This window comes from Oncorhynchus keta, chromosome 36 (genome assembly GCF_023373465.1).
Source record: "Oncorhynchus keta strain PuntledgeMale-10-30-2019 chromosome 36, Oket_V2, whole genome shotgun sequence".
In the NCBI taxonomy this organism is placed as follows: domain Eukaryota; kingdom Metazoa; phylum Chordata; class Actinopteri; order Salmoniformes; family Salmonidae; genus Oncorhynchus; species Oncorhynchus keta.
The window spans coordinates 19,426,044-19,444,139 of NC_068456.1; the positions used below are offsets into that span (position 1 = coordinate 19,426,044).

Below are 18,096 nucleotides of genomic sequence, written 5' to 3' on the forward strand. Positions count from 1 at the left end.
CTGGACATTAGCCTATATATCAAAGTATAACTTGTAAATCATAATGCATTTTGGCAAGCAGGGGCAGAACCATATAGCCTAATCTAGTTTTCGATCAGACTACCAATGTATATCATGTAGGCCTACCGCAATAAATAAGACTATATTCAGTGTTTGCAATTATTTAGTAGCCTTCATCCAAGCATACACTGCATAGTTGTCTATCAGCCTCAAGGTAGGCTACTCTAAAAACATTGCGCTCTGCCCGCGTCTCTCTCTGGCTAGAACAAATTCCATTTTACCCGGCTTCTCCGGACAGCACGGAGAAGTGAAGTCTCTGCAGTCACGTGGGTCGGGCGAACAAGCGATTTAACGATTCAGTGTGTGTGTGTATGTGAGTGTCTCTCTCTCTTTCTCTCTCTCTCTGTGATTACAGGGGGGTGTCCCTCCGCATTTTTGCAGCTTGCCATGCTTTTAGACACAGTGAGCGCTGGAGAAAGCGAGAGCGAGAGACGGAACGCCGGGCTCAGTAGCTGTCTTTGAATACAACCACGGGGTTCCCAACCTTTCTTCCCTTATTTCCCCCTCACTCTCCGTTTAAAACAGTTATTTCCCTTGTTATAAATAGAGTTTGGAGTTTTTCTTTAGTGTTTCCTTCATTTGGAGGCTTCTGAATGACAGTTGTGATTTGTATCGTTTTTGGACATTGTTTGTGGTGACCCATTGGATTGTCGAACAGCCGAGGAAGCTTGGATGAGCTGCTTCGTTAAAAGCCAGAAATGGAGTTGCTGTTGATCTGCCTTTCCCTCTGGATATTGCAATGCAATTCTGCCGGAGCGGACTCCATCATTCATATTGGTAAGGACCCTGGACAGCTATGCGCGGGTTTTAGTGAGACGTGCTGCAGAAACATCTAGAACCATCACTGTGTAGCAGAGACAAATGCATGCGAAGCACGTAACTGTAACGCGTGAAGGGCAGCCTCAGGGATGTTTTGCGGAATAAATCATCTAGTTTGACTGCGTCCGATGTAAACTGAAAGTTTGGATCCAGTCAATGTTAACTTAAGGTATAGTCTCCTGAAAATAACCCTGTTTCCATCTTGGTGTAGGAAATGTAAACATTTGCCGGCATCATTTTTTTAGGCTATCAGAGAAAGTCTAGCTAACAAGTGAATGGAGTGGATCGATTTCTTAAATGTCAATCATTTAGCAAAGACATGGCATTTATTTTCACCAGTAGCAGTGCCTTTCCCCCCCATCAGCTTTTGAAGAATCAATGTCACTTGAGCGGTTCACGGATTGTTATGCCCCCCCCCTCCTAAATCAGACCACAAGCCTTAACTTTTAATGGAACGTGATCGCAATATCAATAGCATTACAGATGGGTTGTCAATCGGTTTTCATTGTGAAAGATGCAATACTGTCATTACATTGGATTGTGTAGTCTAAACCCCGAGGGAGCTTTTCTGCCAACATATGCTTGATGTTTGATCTGCCAGTTTTCCAGCACCTAAAAAGCATGAGTTGTCATTGTATTGTGGAGACAGAATAAACTCATGATGATACAGAATGTTAAAGATAGATTGCGGGATTTAAATTGATGCCCGATCTCCACAAAATACATGCATAAATGCTAAACTGAAGTATAGCCTTTAGTACCACTAGTTAAATAATTTGAAAAACCTGGTTTGAAATGGAATTGATATGCCCGACCTCGACGATAAATCCCACACCGTCCATAGCCCCCCCCCCTCTCCCTCTCTCTCGCTCGCTCACTCAAACACACACACGCGTGCAAATATATGTTCGTCTATTTCTTCACAAGAGAAATGGATATGCATATTCTCAACACTGATCATAATGCTGTTGCGTAGTTGCACCACCTTTCAAGAACAAGACGAAACACGAGTTTATTACACATTTGTATAATATTAGGCTACTACTGCATACCCTAATTGTGTCCTTTACTTTGTACTTACCATACGGTATATAGGCCTACATATAATGTATTATTTCACATTGCACTGCTTACCAAATAGGAGCAGCAAGTGCTCTCGCTCTCTCCTCTGGGTCATTCTCCAGGGAAATTGCGGTGTGGTTTTAATATTAATAGACCCTAATAACCCTGATAACTCGGATGACCCAGATAATACAATTAATTATCCCACTTTTTATTGTATTATGCAACACTTGGTTTCTGGGAATATCTGTGGTTGATTTCAAGTGGGGATGTCTGTAGATGTGGCTATTGGGTTATCTCGCTTTGATTAATGTGTGAGTGTGTGTCTGTGTCCGTCTGTCTGTCTGTCTCTTTCTCTCTCTCGCTCTCAATCTTGCTCTCTCAAATATAGTGCTAGGGAGTTTAACCGAAGCTACACTCACGCAGTAAATGGCTTAAATTGCTTAAATGTGCCGAATTGTCCGAATACACCATGCAACTTTATTTTGTAGGTTTCCCATAACATTTCACTCAGTGACACTAGTGTGTATGTAACCCACTGTACTACAGCGATACCTCCATACACTGTCCTCAATAGACATCAGCCAGAGTTGCAACTGACACGCAACTATAGTGGTCAACCACAGGTACATTTTTCCTCTTGAGATTGTCTTGCATATAGATCTCTATGTTTTCCTAAACAACACGCTTCTGCTCTCAGTTCAATAGGACGTGAATTGAATCGCTTTACTGTCGCTTTCCAAGTCGTGAAATTTATTGTGTGTTGCACAAAATAGCGAGGCGCTTTTGCTCTCACTAGGGCCGTCAAAATGTTTAGGCTGCTGCAGACACTATGTAGGTTCTAGTCTATTTTTAAACTCTAAATGGTTAAATTAGTGAGAAATACAGTGCCTTTAGAAAGTATTCACAGCCTTGACTTTTTCCACATTTTGTTGTGTTACAGCCTACATTCAAATATGAGATGTGTCACTGGCCTACACACAATACTCCACAATGTCAAAGTGGAATATAAAAGTTTAGAGTCATCACTACGACATAAGATTGTACTATTGATTTTGTCACGGGCTGGGTTCATTTTCTAACTCTCAAATGGCATTTTTGGGGGTCACATATTTGACAGTCAAACTATCACTTAAATAGCAACCAACATTTTTCACTGCTGATATCCAATACCACCTGGCATGGCCAGATTAGGGCAGGGAACATGCCTCAGGGCAGAAGGGGGTTAGACCCCAGATATCATATCATTTTTTTATTTATCCATTATTTTTACCAGGTAAGTTGACTGAGAACACACTCTCATTTGCAGCAACAACCTGGGGAATAGTTAGAGGGGAGAGAAGGGGGATGAATGAGCCAATTGTAAACTGGGGATTATTAGGTGACCGTGATGGTTTGAGGGCCAGATTGGGAATTTAGCCAGGACACCGGGGTTAACACCCCACTCTCACAATAAGTGCCATGGGATCTTTAATGACCTCAGAGAGTCTGGACATCCTATCCGAAAGACGGCACCCTACACAGGGGCATTAGGATAATATTTTTTTTAGACCAGAGGAAAGAGTGCCTCCTACTGGCCCTCCAACACCACTTCCAGCAGCATCAGGTCTCCCATCCAGGAACTGACCAAGACCAACCCTGCTTAGCTTCAGAAGCAAGCCAGCAGTGGTATGCAGGGTGGTATGCTGCTGGCAAAATGTGTATAATTGCACGAAATTAGCTTTAAACTGGCAACGCAGTTTGGGGAGGGGGGGGGGGTGGGTAGTAGTCCGACCCTGCTGTGTCAAGATTCATTAAAGTTAGCTAACATAAAAAGTGGTTTGTGTGAAGGCAGTATCCCGGAATCCCACTTCAATCAAAATGCAACACTCCAAACTGTAGCTAGCTGTCTTCTACAAATTGTCCTCTAAACAATGATGTACACATTATTCCCAGATTCTGTGTTTTTTTTTAGGTGTGTTAGTTTTAACAGGACGTGCACCTTATCTCCCCCCTCTCGGTTAATTGATTTCAACGGGATAATCGATAGGAGTGATTGACAAAACAGTGTTGCATATCTCTTTCTGTTTTGGTGACCCCTGTATCAAAATGCAACATCCTAAAACATAGCTGACTGTGTTCTGTAGGTTGTCCTCTAAACAGTGATGCCACTATGCCTACAGTAAATATGTAGCATTAATAATATTTATTTAGGCATCCAAATAGCGCATATACCACAAAGAGCAATCGATAAGGTAGTTCAGTGTAAACTGCACCATAATTTAAAAATGGATAGATACTCTTCTGGATCAAGTAAACCTGTTGGTGAATGAAAAGAACATTGGCACAGTTCACAGTTTATTTTCCCACAAAATAAGTGAGCCTATATTGATTTATTTTGCTCCAACAGGTGCCATATTTGAGGAAAACGCTGGAAGGGATGACGAAATTTTCCAACTTGCCATTTCTGACCTAAGTCTCAACGACGACATTCTACAAAGTGAAAAAATCACCCACTCTGTAAAATCTATTGAGGCTAACAACCCATTTCAAGCAGTGCAGGAAGGTAAGTGACCCAGCAGAATATTTTTTTGTATCGATTGCTTTGCTGTTATATCTAATTGCTTAGGACCGGAGGGTTGGGGACACCATTTCAGCTTTGTGATTTCTGATGGCATGAGGGTGTTTATATTCTTATCATGGTTAAAAACTTGCAGACTGTTGAAAAATTCTTTCAATTTTCTTATTTCCATAGTTTGTTGTATCTATTGCATTCTTAGTTACATGTAAGTATTGAGTCAAAGTTCAGACTGGTGATTATTAACTTAAATCTCTTTTCTCAGATGCAGATAATCAGCTTTAGAATGTGAATAGATTGAATCTCACTTTTTAATGTTGTTGATTCACATCTACAGCTTCACAGTGCTAAAAGTGCTTGTCTCCTGTAGCTTGCATAGTCAGTGCCGTTCAAATCACTGAGGTATAATACCAACTGGAGACTGCATCCAAAATTTTCGACCATTGTTTTCAAGGTAATCTACTCATGCCCATTGTCTATATCCAGGTTGCGTCTAGTTTATACGACCAACATCACATGCGCGCTAGCACTCAGTGCGCACAGGGAGCAGCGATGATGTCATCACGTCATCCACAAACATGGCAGACATTGGATGAATATAAAACGTTAATATCTTCGGCTGTGAGTGATGGGGGGAAAAAATCGACCTCAGCAACAATTATTTGAATAATTCAACATCTCAAAAAATGTACACAGAGGTGATGAATAAAGTGTCTTTTTAGGAATTTTCTAACCTGACTTTTCTATGTGGCCGTCAATGGAAATGTTCTTTCTGGGCCAGCTAAACTGCAGTATTGATTCGAAACTGCAGGAGCAGTCAAAACTGTTCTTATACTGTAGACCGGAACCCTGGCCCCTTGGTTCAAATATGATGTTACCCAACAGCTGACATTATAACAATACATCATACAGGTAACTGCCAAAATAAAGGAAATATCAACATAAAGTGTCTTAATAGGGTGCTGGGCCTCCACGAGCCAGAACAGCTTCAATGCGCCGTGTCTAGAACTCTGTTGGAGGGATGCAACACCATTCTTCCATGACTAATTCCATCATTTGGCGTTTTGTTAAAAAATGCTGTCTCAGGCACTGCTCCAGAATCTCCCAGAAGTGTTCAATTGGGCTGAGATCTGGTGACTGAGACACACACACACACCTAACCGCAACCCTAAACTGTAACCCAAACCCAAACAATGACAGGCCTGGTAAGAGGCCTCCTGTGGGGATGGGGGATGGGATAAACATTTTTAAAACACACACCCTTTAAACCATCTATGCTCCATGGATATCCCTATTTCAAACTCACTGAGATCACTTCTTCTAGCCATGGCAGCAAAAATAATGGGAAACTGGGCATTTTTATACATGATCCTAAGCATGAGGGGATGTTAATTGCTTAATTAACTCAACAACTATGCCTTTGTGGAAGCACTGGCTTTCAATATACACTGAACAAAAATATAAACGCAACATGTAAAGTGTTAGTTCCATGTTTCATGAGCAAAAAACAGCAAACAATAAAAGGCCACTTTAAAATGTGGAGTACTATTTCTAGTATTTCTATTTCTAGTCATTGCCTTTCTAGGAGTATTTCTATTTGTAATAAAGCCCTTTAGTAGGGAAAAACAAATTCTGATTGGATGGGCTTGGCTACACAGGCTTGGCTCCACAGTTGTTGGGCCTGGCTGCCAAGTGGGTGGGCCTATGCCCTCTTAGGCCCACCCGTGGCTGTGCCACTGCCCAGTCATGTGAACTCCATAGATTAGGAGTTCACATGACTGGGCAGTGGTTTCCTTACATGAACTGTAACTCAGTAAAATCTTAGATATTGTTGCATGTTGCATTTATGTTTCTATTCGGTATACTTCGTATGCCTCATTTACGGAAGTGTTTCCTTTATTTTGGCAGTTAGCTGTATATAACCCGAGGAGAACACAACAGTATTAAAGGCTTAGAGAAGTTGCCAAAGAGAATATCGACCTTGTCAGACATACAGAATGGCATAGAAGGAGAGTGGTGAACAATTATAAAACTTTTACATGCCTCCCCTCCCCAACATAATGGTAACTTAAACGAGGAGTAATTGGCTTATGTTGAAGCTTTTGTTAGAGCTGTTGTAAGGGATTGTTGATTCGATTGAATTGGACTGAATGTTCAGCTAGGCAAACTAAATGTTAGTGGATGATTAATGAACTGGATACTAATATATTTGCCAAGGCCATGATGGTGGTATTGAATGGTTTCCATGCACTGTGAAAGAGAATGGAACCCTCATGAAATTAACCTAATAGCTAGGGATCTGCTACAGCCATTTAGTCCACTGCATCCTTTTACAATGGTCTTGGAATAGAATAGTTACTCCGTTACGGAAGTGCTCAAATAGTAATACCCATTGATTCTTGAAGAATATAACTGATACATGCCTCATGAGCTTAGTTCAACTGTAGTGTCCCGTCAGAACCCAAAATATAACCTTGTTTTACTCCAGCGTTTGTAAAGCATGTAAATATTAACAAACACTCTGTATATATATACTATAGCCTTGAAACATGGTTAAAACTATCATTTTGATATCATGGATGGTCAGTCCTAGTATGTCATGGCTGGCTTAAGGACTGGACCAAGGTGCAGCATGGTAAGCATACATTTTCTTTATTTAAAAATGACGCGGACAAAACAAAGAACAAAACCAAAACCGTGACGCTTTGGGCTATGTGCCCTGAACAAAGTCAAAACTAACTTCCCACAAAACAGGTGGGGGAAAAGGGTACCTAAGTATGGTTCTCAATCAGAGACAACGATAGACATCTGTCCCTGATTGAGAACCATACCAGGCCAAGACATAGAAATACAAAACATAGAAAAAAGGACATAGAATACCCACCCTAGTCACACTCTGGCCTAACCAAAATAGAGAATAAAAAGCCTCTCTATGGCCAGGGTGTGACATAGTATCCATAGCTCTGTCTATGAATTTGAGAGTGGTTACATCTCTCCAAGCCCATTCCTCAGCTTTTTACTAAAACAGAGTTCCAAAGCGGGTTCACTGCGGATTCCAAAGCGGGTTCACTGCGGGTTCCAAAGCAGGTTCACTGCGGGTTCCAAAGCGGATTCACTGCGGGTTCCAAAGCAGGTTCACTGCGGGTTCCAAAGCGGGTTCACTGCGGGTTCCAAAGCGGGTTCACTGCGGGTTCCAAAGCGGGTTCACTGCGGGTCCAAAGCGGGTTCACTGCGGGTTCCAAAGCGAGTTCACTGCGGGTTCCAAAGCGGGTTCACTGCTTTGTCATTGTTTAAACTGCAGATTCTAGCTTTAAGTTAATACTGAAGTGATTTTTGCACGATAAAAGTGAGTTGACTTCTATTTAGAAATGTGTTTGCTTTTCTCGTCCTAATTCAGAGTCGTTGCTTATCATCAAAACATGTATAAAAAAGCAATTTTCTGTTAATAAAGGGCATCTACCGTTACAGCAGGCGATCATTTCCCAGATCTGAAAGTACAAGAGAAGACAACAGATTTTTATTTCTGGCTGCATGCCAAACAAATCAGTGCAGAAGACTTATGACAACAACACAAAGATCTACTGGGGATCAAGGCTGATTGATACCTTTCAACGGGAACCTACTGGTTGTTCTCCACTGGACATTCCTGCTGCTTAGTCTATGATGATTTCCTTTGGTTATTATTATACACTGCTCAAAAAAATAAAGGGAACACTTAAACAACACAATGTAACTCCAAGTCAATCACACTTCTGTGAAATCAAACTGTCCACTTCGGGAAGCAACACTGATTGACAATAAATGTCACATGCTGTTGTGTAAATGGAATAGACAACAGGTGGAAATGATAGGCAATTAGCAAGACGCCCCCAATAAAGAAGTGGTTCTGCAGGTGGTGACCACAGACCACTTCTAAGTTCCTATGCTTCCTGGCTGATGTTTTGGTGGTATGAGGGCCCGACGTCCACAGGTGGGGGTTGTGCTTACAGCCCAACACCGTGCAGGACGTTTTCAATTTGCCAGAGAACACCAAGATTGGTAAATTCGCCACTGGCGCCCTGTGCTCTTCACAGATGAAAGCAGGTTCACACTGAGCACATGTGACAGACGTGACAGAGTCTGGAGACGCCGTGGAGAACATTCTGCTGCCTACAACATCCTCCAGCATGACCGGTTTGGCGGTGAGTCAGTCATGGTGTGGGGTGGCATTTCTTTGGGGGGCCGCACAGCCCTCCATGTGCTCGCCAGAGGTAGCCTGACAGCCATTAGGTACCGAGATGAGATCCTCAGACCCCTTGTGAGACCATATGTTGGTGCGGTTGGCCCTGGGTTCCTCCTAATGCAAGACAATGCTAGACCTCATGTGGCTGGAGTGTGTCAGCAGTTCCTGCAAGAGGAAGGCATTGATGCTATGGACTGGCCCGCCCGTTCCCCAGACCTGAATCCAATTGAGCACATCTGGGACATCATGTCTCGCTCCATCCACCAATGCCACGTTGCACCACAGACTGTCCAGGAGTTGGCGGATGCTTTAGTCCAGGTCTGGGAGGAGATATCTCAGGAGACCATCCGCCACCTCATCAGGAGCATGCCCAGGCGTTGTAGGGAGGGCATACAGGCACGTGGAGGCCACACACACTACTGAGCCTCATTTTGACTTGTTTTAAGGACATTACATCAAAGTTGGATCAGCCTGTAGTGTGGTTTTCCACTTTAATTTTGAGTGTGACTCCAAATCCAGACCTCCATGGGTTGATACATTCGATTTCCATTGATCATTTTTGTTTGATTTTGTTGTCAGCACATTCAACTATGTAAAGAAAAAAGTATTTAATAAGAATATTTCATTCATTCAGATCTAGGATAGGTTATTTTAGTGTTCCCTTGATTTTTTTGAGCAGTGTAGCTTACCAAGTCACTATTTCCACACTGGCAGTGCTATTTATTTATTGTTGATTGGGGGTGTTTTGGAACTCGGGGCTTACCGGTCGATGAGGCACCAGGATCGATGAGCCTTCCCGGGACTGTGGTGTGTGTGAGATGAGTGGATGGTTGAGTGGCAGTAGGGTCATGTTGACCTTTGCTTTGCTGTTCTGTTCACATTCACCCTGTGACTGCCACTAAGGACCCTGCCAGTGTACCGCCAGGGAGGAAGAGACAGGCAGGGCTGGGCAGAAGTGTGAAGAGAACAATGATCAGAATAAGAATGAGCGGGTGTGAAGGAGGAGTGCTTAGGAAAGGAAAAGGGTAGGCATGAGGAAAAGAAGAAAAGTGAAGGAGAAGATCCGTAGGAGGGTAAGAGGAAAAACAGCTGTTGCATTAGAATACCTTTCTCTGTGATTTAAAGGGACTAAGGTGATGAGAGCTTCCATATTAGCATGAAGTTGATCACTGGATGATGAGGTTTGGGTTAGGTGACATCCTTCACGTCAAGACTGATATAGATTCAGGTCAATTCTAAAAAGGGGTTGAGACCTGTGCATGACTCAAATTTACAAACAATCAATGACAAGTTAGTTAGTTATTTCTGCGGCAGATGAGGGTCTATTTTATTCACCGAGTTGAGATGCAGTAATTTGTTGAGGGCTTTGTACCAATACCCCCCAACACCCACTACTGCATCTCCATTTACATCAACTCCTCCCAAGGGAAAAGTCAAGGAGAAATGAATTGCTCTAAGCACATAGACTTAGAAAACCCTCCTCCAATAACTGTAAGGTTCACTTTCACCTTCCTTTACTACACGTGCCAAAGGATCAAATGATAGCTCCTTTTAGAGTATTGACGTGGCCAATGCAATATCCCCACTAGATTCCCCACTTATGACAACTCATTATTCACAACGCTCTAAACATGATGGAAAGCTGGTCTTTGACCATTATTGTCCCGGCCTGTGGTTTAATAACCGTAGGTAAATCTCCATAATGGATTTGTTTGTGTTTTTATGTCTATTTCCTGGGTGTAGTGAGGAGAATGATTATGTCATCTTTTCCAGGCCTGTTAATTACCCAATGGTTATTTTGAATCCGTCATAAGCTCTTTGATAGGCCTGCAGACACGGAACTGCTTCAATCAGCTAAGTGAGGTCACAGCCGTGGTGTACATTTCACCCTTTCATTTAATCCATGTCTAACACTATTCCTATAATTATACTGGATGTTTCCGGGACTGGCTTGGTCAGGCTGCTTATTGTGCATTGATGGTGGATTGTATAGTATGGAGGGTTTACGATAACATTGTGTGCTAATACACAGAGCTGCACTGCCGAGGGGCTGTGTAGATTTGCATGACAAACTGCATTGTTGTTTAAAGAGTAGTTAGCCTGTAGTGAGATTCGATTAGATTTAAATTCGATTTTGGCTGAGGTCTCCGATTATCTTCTTGGCCTTCCTGCTACACCTGGTATTGTGGGTGTCTTGGATGGCAGGCTGTGTGCACCCAATGGTGCGTTCGGCTGAGCATACCATACCAGCCTCTGTAGAGCCTTACGATCAGCAATGGTGGAGCTGCCATGCCATGCTGTGATGCAGCCTGACATTATGCTCTCGATAGTGCTCCTGTAGAACACTGAGGGCCCTCTGGGACAGGCCACATTTCTTTAGCCTCCTGATATTGAAGAGTCGTTGTCGTGCTTTTTTCACCACAGTGTCCGTGTGATTGGAACATTTCAGCTCCTCTGAGATGTGTTCGCCAAGGAACTTGACATTTATGACCTTCTCCATGTCGGCCTTGTTGATGAGGATGGGGCCGTGCCAAGCCTGGTTCCTCCTGAAGTCCACAATCAGTTCCTTTGTTTTGCTGACGTTGAGAGAGAGGTTGTTTACCTGGCACCACACCATAAGGGGTGCCCACCTCCTCTCTTTTAGCCGTCTCATTGTTGTTGGTAATCAGGCCTACTACTGTTGTGTAGTCAGCGAACTTAATGATAGAGTTGGAACTGTGTGAGGCCACGCAGTCGTGGGTATACAGGGAGTACAGGAGGGGACTGAGGACGCACACTTGTGGGGCCCACGTGTTGAGAATCTGTGTCGAAGAGGTAATGTTGCCTACCTTCACCACCTGGGGGCAGCCCTTCAGGAAGTCCAGGACCCAGTGGCATAGGGAGGAGGTCAGTCCCAGGGCCTTGAGCTTTGTGATGCGCTTAGAGTGCACTATGAATGTAGAGCTGTAGTCGATGAACAGCATCCTCACATATGCATTCCTTTTGTCCAGGTGGATGAGGTTAGTGTGTAGGTCCATGGTGATTACGTCATCCGTGGATCTGTTGGAGGTAGGAGAATTGGAGAGGGTTGGGTGTGTCGAGGAGGGAGGAGGTGACCTGGTCTTTGACTAACCTCTCGAAGCACTTCATGATGACGGAAGTGAGTTCTATGGGTCAGTAGTCATTCAGTTCAGTTACTTTCCCTTTTTTGGGCACAGGGATGATAGTGGACATGAAAATGTCTGAAAACACATCAGCTACTATGTATACTATGCATGATGCTGCTGCCGTCCAGTTCACTTTGTGCAAGTGTGTGTACATGTGTGGCTGTGTTGGTACTTTATACATGCTGAGTTGGCCGTGTGTGTGTTTGTTTGTGCATATGTGTTAAATAGCGTTTTATTTACTGTTAGTATCCTAGGTGTGTGTGTGTGTGTGTGTGTGTGTGTGTGTGTGTGTGTGTGTGTGTGTGTGTGTGTGTGTGTGTGTGTGCGCGCGCGCGCATTACTCCTGTACCTTTTACTCACAACCTATTCTACTATGCATAAATACGGCCTTGCCTGTGCATGGTGCATGTGCATTTTCATGCTGTAGTGACCATGCAGTCTACAGCAGAATAAATCACAGATAGACCTCTGGAAAAGAGAAAGGCCTATCAGACCTGCAGCCCATTGAGACCTGAAAGACACATAGAATATGCATTCGACTATCCCCTTTGTAATGGAGAGAGTCAGCACTGCCTGGCGCTGTAGGTCCTGTCAGAGAATAAAGAGACAAAGTGAGCTGAGAGAGAGAGAGAGAGAGAGTGTGAGTTATGGTCCAGCCCACTGCTCCTAAATGTAGTCACTGTTCTGTCCCCGTCCTGGAAAGTGTTCCACTGAAGCGTTCTGTACAAGGGTTTGTCCGCTCTGTGCCTAAACCCAGGCTGCTGCTGTCATTCCTTTGGTGCACTGGGATATGTTGTGTCATTCAGGTCATTGACTCGGCACGTCTCTGAGTTTCTGTGACACCTCTGAATGCATTGAGAGTGTAGTGTAAGTCATCTCTTGGAATCAGCCCTGAGAGGAATTGCTAGCACTTTGAATGAGATTTGCCTTTGGAATGTTACGTGTTGGTACCACTGTTGTATTTAAAGGTATACACTAATCTGTATTCAAAGGAGTCATCTGTTTTTCTCTTAATGTCACTGCGAGCTGGGATTTCACTAATCTTTTAATTTGGGTATCAGAAAACAGGCTGGCCCTTTTAAAGTAAAGTAAAGCAATGTTATTTGTTTTTTTCCTGCCCTATTCCCTTAGTGATTGGAAGGCCGGTAATTGGCAGGTTTTCAGGAAATGAAATGGTGAACTTTGGATTCACATGTAAACAGAGTGACTGTAATGCACTAATTAGGGTGTTTCAGGTGCATAATCACTCTCTTTTTTCTTTTCTCCCTCATTTCCTCTTGTCCTCCAGCTGATGTGTCTTTTGAAGGTGATTTCTGGTCTTTGGGTGGTGATCTTTCTGGGTCACACTGCTACAGGTTGAGTTTTATTTTGGAAGGCAAACATAGGCTCTCATGATATGAGGTCTGGTATAAACTACTGGATTGGACCAATTACTGTATGTAATTACTGTATGTAAGATTGACAATCACTTTTTTATTGTACAATGGTTGTTGCCATATTATCTATCCACAGGTCTGTCTGTCTGTAGAAATGATCAATTTCAATGATTAACTGAACTAACAACAACATCTCCATCTTACGCAGGTTATTTTCCTGCATTTCTCTCCCATGTGGCAGTAAGAACAGTGCAGGTCGATATGACAAATGTTTTCACTTTTCTGTGACCCCAAATACTCCTCTCCATTACCTGTAATAGTGATGTAGGTGGTAAATAGGAAATCAAGACTGATTGGCTCCTGGGAGATGACCTGTCCAATCAGATGGATGCTGGTGATCGTCTAGGTCACAAGTATATGGCATCATTTCTCTATTTCTATGGTTTGCTGTGCTTTAACATTATTGAGCTGCTTAAAAAGTGCTTGAGAAATAGTGATGGAGTGAGGGATGGAGTGAGTGGGGGATGGAGAGGAGGAGGGAGGTCGGAATGGAGAGGAGGGAGGGATAGAGAGGAGGAGGTGAGGAGGGAGGGATAGAGAGGAGGAAGGAGGGATGATGGAGAGGAGGAAGAGGGATCGAGAGGAGGGATGGTGTAGAAGAGGGATGGAGAGGAGGAATAGAAAGGGGGATGGTGGAGGAGGGAGGGATGGAGTGGAGGAATGGAAAGGAGGAGGGGAGGAATGGAGAGGAGGGAGGGAGTGGAGGAGGGAGGGATGGGGAGGAGGAAGGGATGGGGAGGAAGATGGTGGGAGTACGAGTTAGGGAGGGTTGTGGTGGGGGTGTTCAGGGCGGAGGCTTTTTTGGGGACCCCCCTCCCTCATGCTGAAGTGCTTGGAGGGCAGCATGTATAATTTACTGCTCACCACCTGCACTGTTGGCTGCGGAGGACTCCATTCCAGGACGGAAGACAAGGAGCGGAAAATAAGCCTCAGAGTAAATCCTATTAGTGTATAAACAGGAGGCAACGAGAGGAACATTGGCCGCTTGGCCGCTTCCCACTACTCATTCCTTTCAGAGAGATAGAGAAAAAGAGATGGAGGAAGGGTGAGAGAGAGAAAGAAGAAGAAGGGAGAGAGTGTTGGAGAGAGAGAAGAACAGAGAGAAAGAAGAGAGAGAGAGAGTGGGAGAGAGAGAAGGGAGAGAGTTGAAGAGAGAGAGAAGAAGGGAGAGTTGGAGAGAGAGAAGATGAAGAAGAATGGAGAGAGAAGAAGGGAGAGAGGGTTTGAGAGAGAGAGAGAAATGGATAGAGGAGAGCTACAGACTGTTAAATCTTAGGTAATAAAAAAGATTACGTTGGTTCAGCTCACTGCCACATTGACTACAAGGCAGGTTTGTGAGCCTTTGTCTGTGGTATCGCCGAGAAACACTGTTCAACTCAGCATCAGTGAGTTGGCCCATCTGCTACTGGGTCACGCTGCTCTCTCCATGCCACAAGTCCTCACACTCATGCCCAGGCATCATGGATATATATGGTAGTGAAGCTATGTAAACCCCCAGAAAGAAACGTAAAACCCCAAACCCAATTTTCTGAGTGGAGGTCAAGAGCAGATGAAATCTGGACAAAATGCATGGACACTGGACATAATATTAAAGCACATTCCATTCAGACATGCACCACATCCTTTGCCTTTTATTCTATGAATAGTTTTTCAGACAACATCACTTTGAGAGCTATCATGGTTGAAGTCACAGCAAGCTACAAGCTACCAGTGGTGTAAAGTACTGAAGTAAAAATACTTTGAAGTACTACTTAAGTCATTTTTGGAGCTATCTGTACTTTACTGTTTATCTTTTTTGACAACGTTTACTTTTACTCCACTACATTCCTAAAGAAAATAATGTACTTTTTACTCCATACATTGTCCCTGACACCCACAAGTACTTGTTACATTCTGAATGCTTAGCAGGACAGGAAAATGGTTAAATTCACACACTTATCAAGCGAACACCCCTGGTCATCCATACTGCCTCTGATCTGGCGGTCTCACTAAACACAAATGCTTCGTATGTATATTATTGGAGAGAGCCCCTGGCTCTCTGTAAATAAAAAACAAGAACATTGGCTGTCTGGTTTGCTTAACAAAAGGAACGTGAAGTAATATATTTACTTTTGATAATTAAGTATATTTTAGCAATTACATTTACTTTTGATACTCAAGTATATGTCACAGTGGACAGATGGGTGATAACACAAATGTCTATCAACCCTAAGTTTGAGTGTTCTAATCTCATCATGGACCATTTTAGCTAATTACCAACATTGCAACTACCATACTTACTACTTTTTTAGTTACTTTGCAATTACTTAGCATGCTAGCTAACCCTTCTCTTAACCGTTTAACATAACTCCTAACACTAACCTTAACCCTAACTATCCTAGACATATCATACATATTGTACAAATTAAAATCCATAACAGATCATACAAATTGCAAATACTTAACATGCCATAAGAATTGTAATTCGTAACATATGATGAGAAATGGATTATGGACATCCATAAATTAATACACACCATACATAATGTAACATATCATACTAAATTAAGTATCTGGGATTTACATACAGAATACGAAATGCTATGAGATCAGGTTGCAACCAGCCCAGCCAGCAGGCAGCATGCAGTCAAAATCAAAGCAAACTCTTGCTAATTTGGTTACCTACTTGATTAAATGAGTCTGTTTTTAACAAATCAACTGTTTAAGACTATTATATTTTCAACAAGCAAGACAAATAAACGTGCAATCACTCTTGAGTGAATGAATAAAATCAGTTTGGAATGAACACTTCAAGACATTTAGATGAATCCTGCTCCAAAAAAATGTTTGGAGCAGGATTTGTTGCGGAATGGTTAGTATTCCCGCCCGTGGATTAGAACATTGTCTGTTCGCCTCCTAGAAGAGATATTTTGACCATTCTTTCTTTAGTAAACATCTTAGATGTAAAGTTCCCTGTTTAGGACACCTGCGTAGTTCTGGTACCCATTTCAACTGACATTTTTGCTTAGAAATTCATCTGTGGACACCATACACTCCTTCTACAGTCTTCTTGGCATTTTAATCCACATATGTGCTAATCGACATTGCCAAACTAACAATCTGCCATGTGTTGGATATTTTTCCAAACTGCCGTGCACACAAGGAATAGCCACAATAGTGGAATTTGCATATCATCTTCAAAATAAAAGTCCCCCTTGAAAGGGATTCAAACTGATGGAAATAGTGGAATAATGCCATATTTACAGTAGATAATTCTAAACAAGTACAGAGTAGATATTTGGAGTAGATAATGCAAAACAGCCCTTAGCCATGGTATACTGGCCATATACCAAAACCCCTCGGGCCTTATTGCTTTATTATAATGTTGTATAATAATGATGCATAATCACCTTCCATGTAAAAGCTCATTCTCACTTTAAACCTTGTTTTTCGTTTTTAACACAAGAGGATGTAACGTCATTCTTTGTCACATATTGTTGCTGGTAAAGTACATTTGACATGAATAATAGATGTTTCTCTGCATGTTGCATGCTGTGGTGTAAACCCAGCCATTATGCTTGACATTTCACAAATGAAAGCATGCATCTCTGCTTTACAAACACTGGCTTGATTTATAACCGATAAATTGGCCAGATTTATACTTGTCTTCACACGCTTTCTAGAACCAGTCATGAGGTGTTTTCTTTATTCATCTGTACATTCAGTTGTCAATTCTAGTTACATTACTTACTAGGGTAATCTTAATCAATCATAGGATGGTGGATAAATACATGAGGTACATCCTTCCACCTCTCCATAGGAGAGAGGGCATGAATTATGAAGTAGCTACAGGTTAAAAGGGATCTTCGAGACAGAGAGAGGGGGAGAGACGGGCCCATTTTTACTAAAGTTAATGTGAATGATTTATATTTTACCTCAGTCAAGTACAGTACGCTCGTCTTCCATTATCTAGTCGTCTACAGCTTTGGCCTCATTTTGTTCCTCATCAGACAGAAATCCTTTCCATACCATTGCCCTCATTTACTCTGTTTTGTAATCAAAGTGATGCACTAAAGTGTAATTTGCTATGGATATTGTACAGTGCATTCGGAAAGTATTCAGACCCCTTGACTTTTTCCACATTTTGTTACATTACAGCCTCATTCTAAAATTGATTCAATAGTTTATTTCCCTCATCAATCTACACATAATACCCCATAATGACAAAGCAAAAATTAATTTATTACAAATAAAAACTGAAATATCACATTTCCATAGGTATTCAGACCCTTTACTCAGTATTTTGTTGAAGCGTCTTTGGCATCGATTACAGATTAAAGTCTTCTTTGGTATGACTCTACAAACTTGGCACATCTGTATTTGGGGAGTTCCTCCCATTCTTCTCTGCAGATCTTCTCAAGCCCTGTCAGGTGGGATGGAGAGCCTCGCTCCAAAGCTATTTCCAGGTCTCTCCAGAGATGTACAATAGGGTTCAAGTCCGGGCTCTGGCTGGGCCACTCAAGGACATTCAAAAACTTGTCACGAAGCCACTCCTGCATTGTCTTGGCTGTGTGCGTAGGATCATTGTCCTGTTTGAAGTGGAACCAGTCTGAGGTCCTGAATGCTCTAGATTATTTTCCCTGCCACTGATAAACATCCCCACAGCATGATTTTGTCGCCACCATGCTTCGGGATGGTGCCAGGTTTCTTCCAGACGTGATGCTTGGCATTCAGACCAGAGTTCAATCTTGATTTCATCAGACCAGAGAATCTTGTTTCTCATGGTCTGAGAGTCCTTTAGGTGCCTTCCATCTG

At 42.6% G+C, this 18,096-nt stretch overlaps 1 protein-coding gene across 1 annotated transcript in view; it reads left to right on the forward strand.

Annotated features, from left to right (window-relative positions):
* The first annotated feature begins 288 nt into the window (after positions 1–288).
* LOC118369764 (glutamate receptor ionotropic, delta-1-like) overlaps positions 289–18,096 on the forward strand; it is a 353,361-nt gene continuing 335,553 nt past the window's right edge. Inside the window, exons 1-2 of the mRNA XM_035754436.1 lie at positions 289–837; positions 4,331–4,486. Of these exons, the coding sequence (XP_035610329.1) occupies positions 759–837; positions 4,331–4,486 (235 nt within the window). The 5' untranslated portion in view covers positions 289–758. The remainder of the gene's footprint in view (positions 838–4,330; positions 4,487–18,096) is intronic.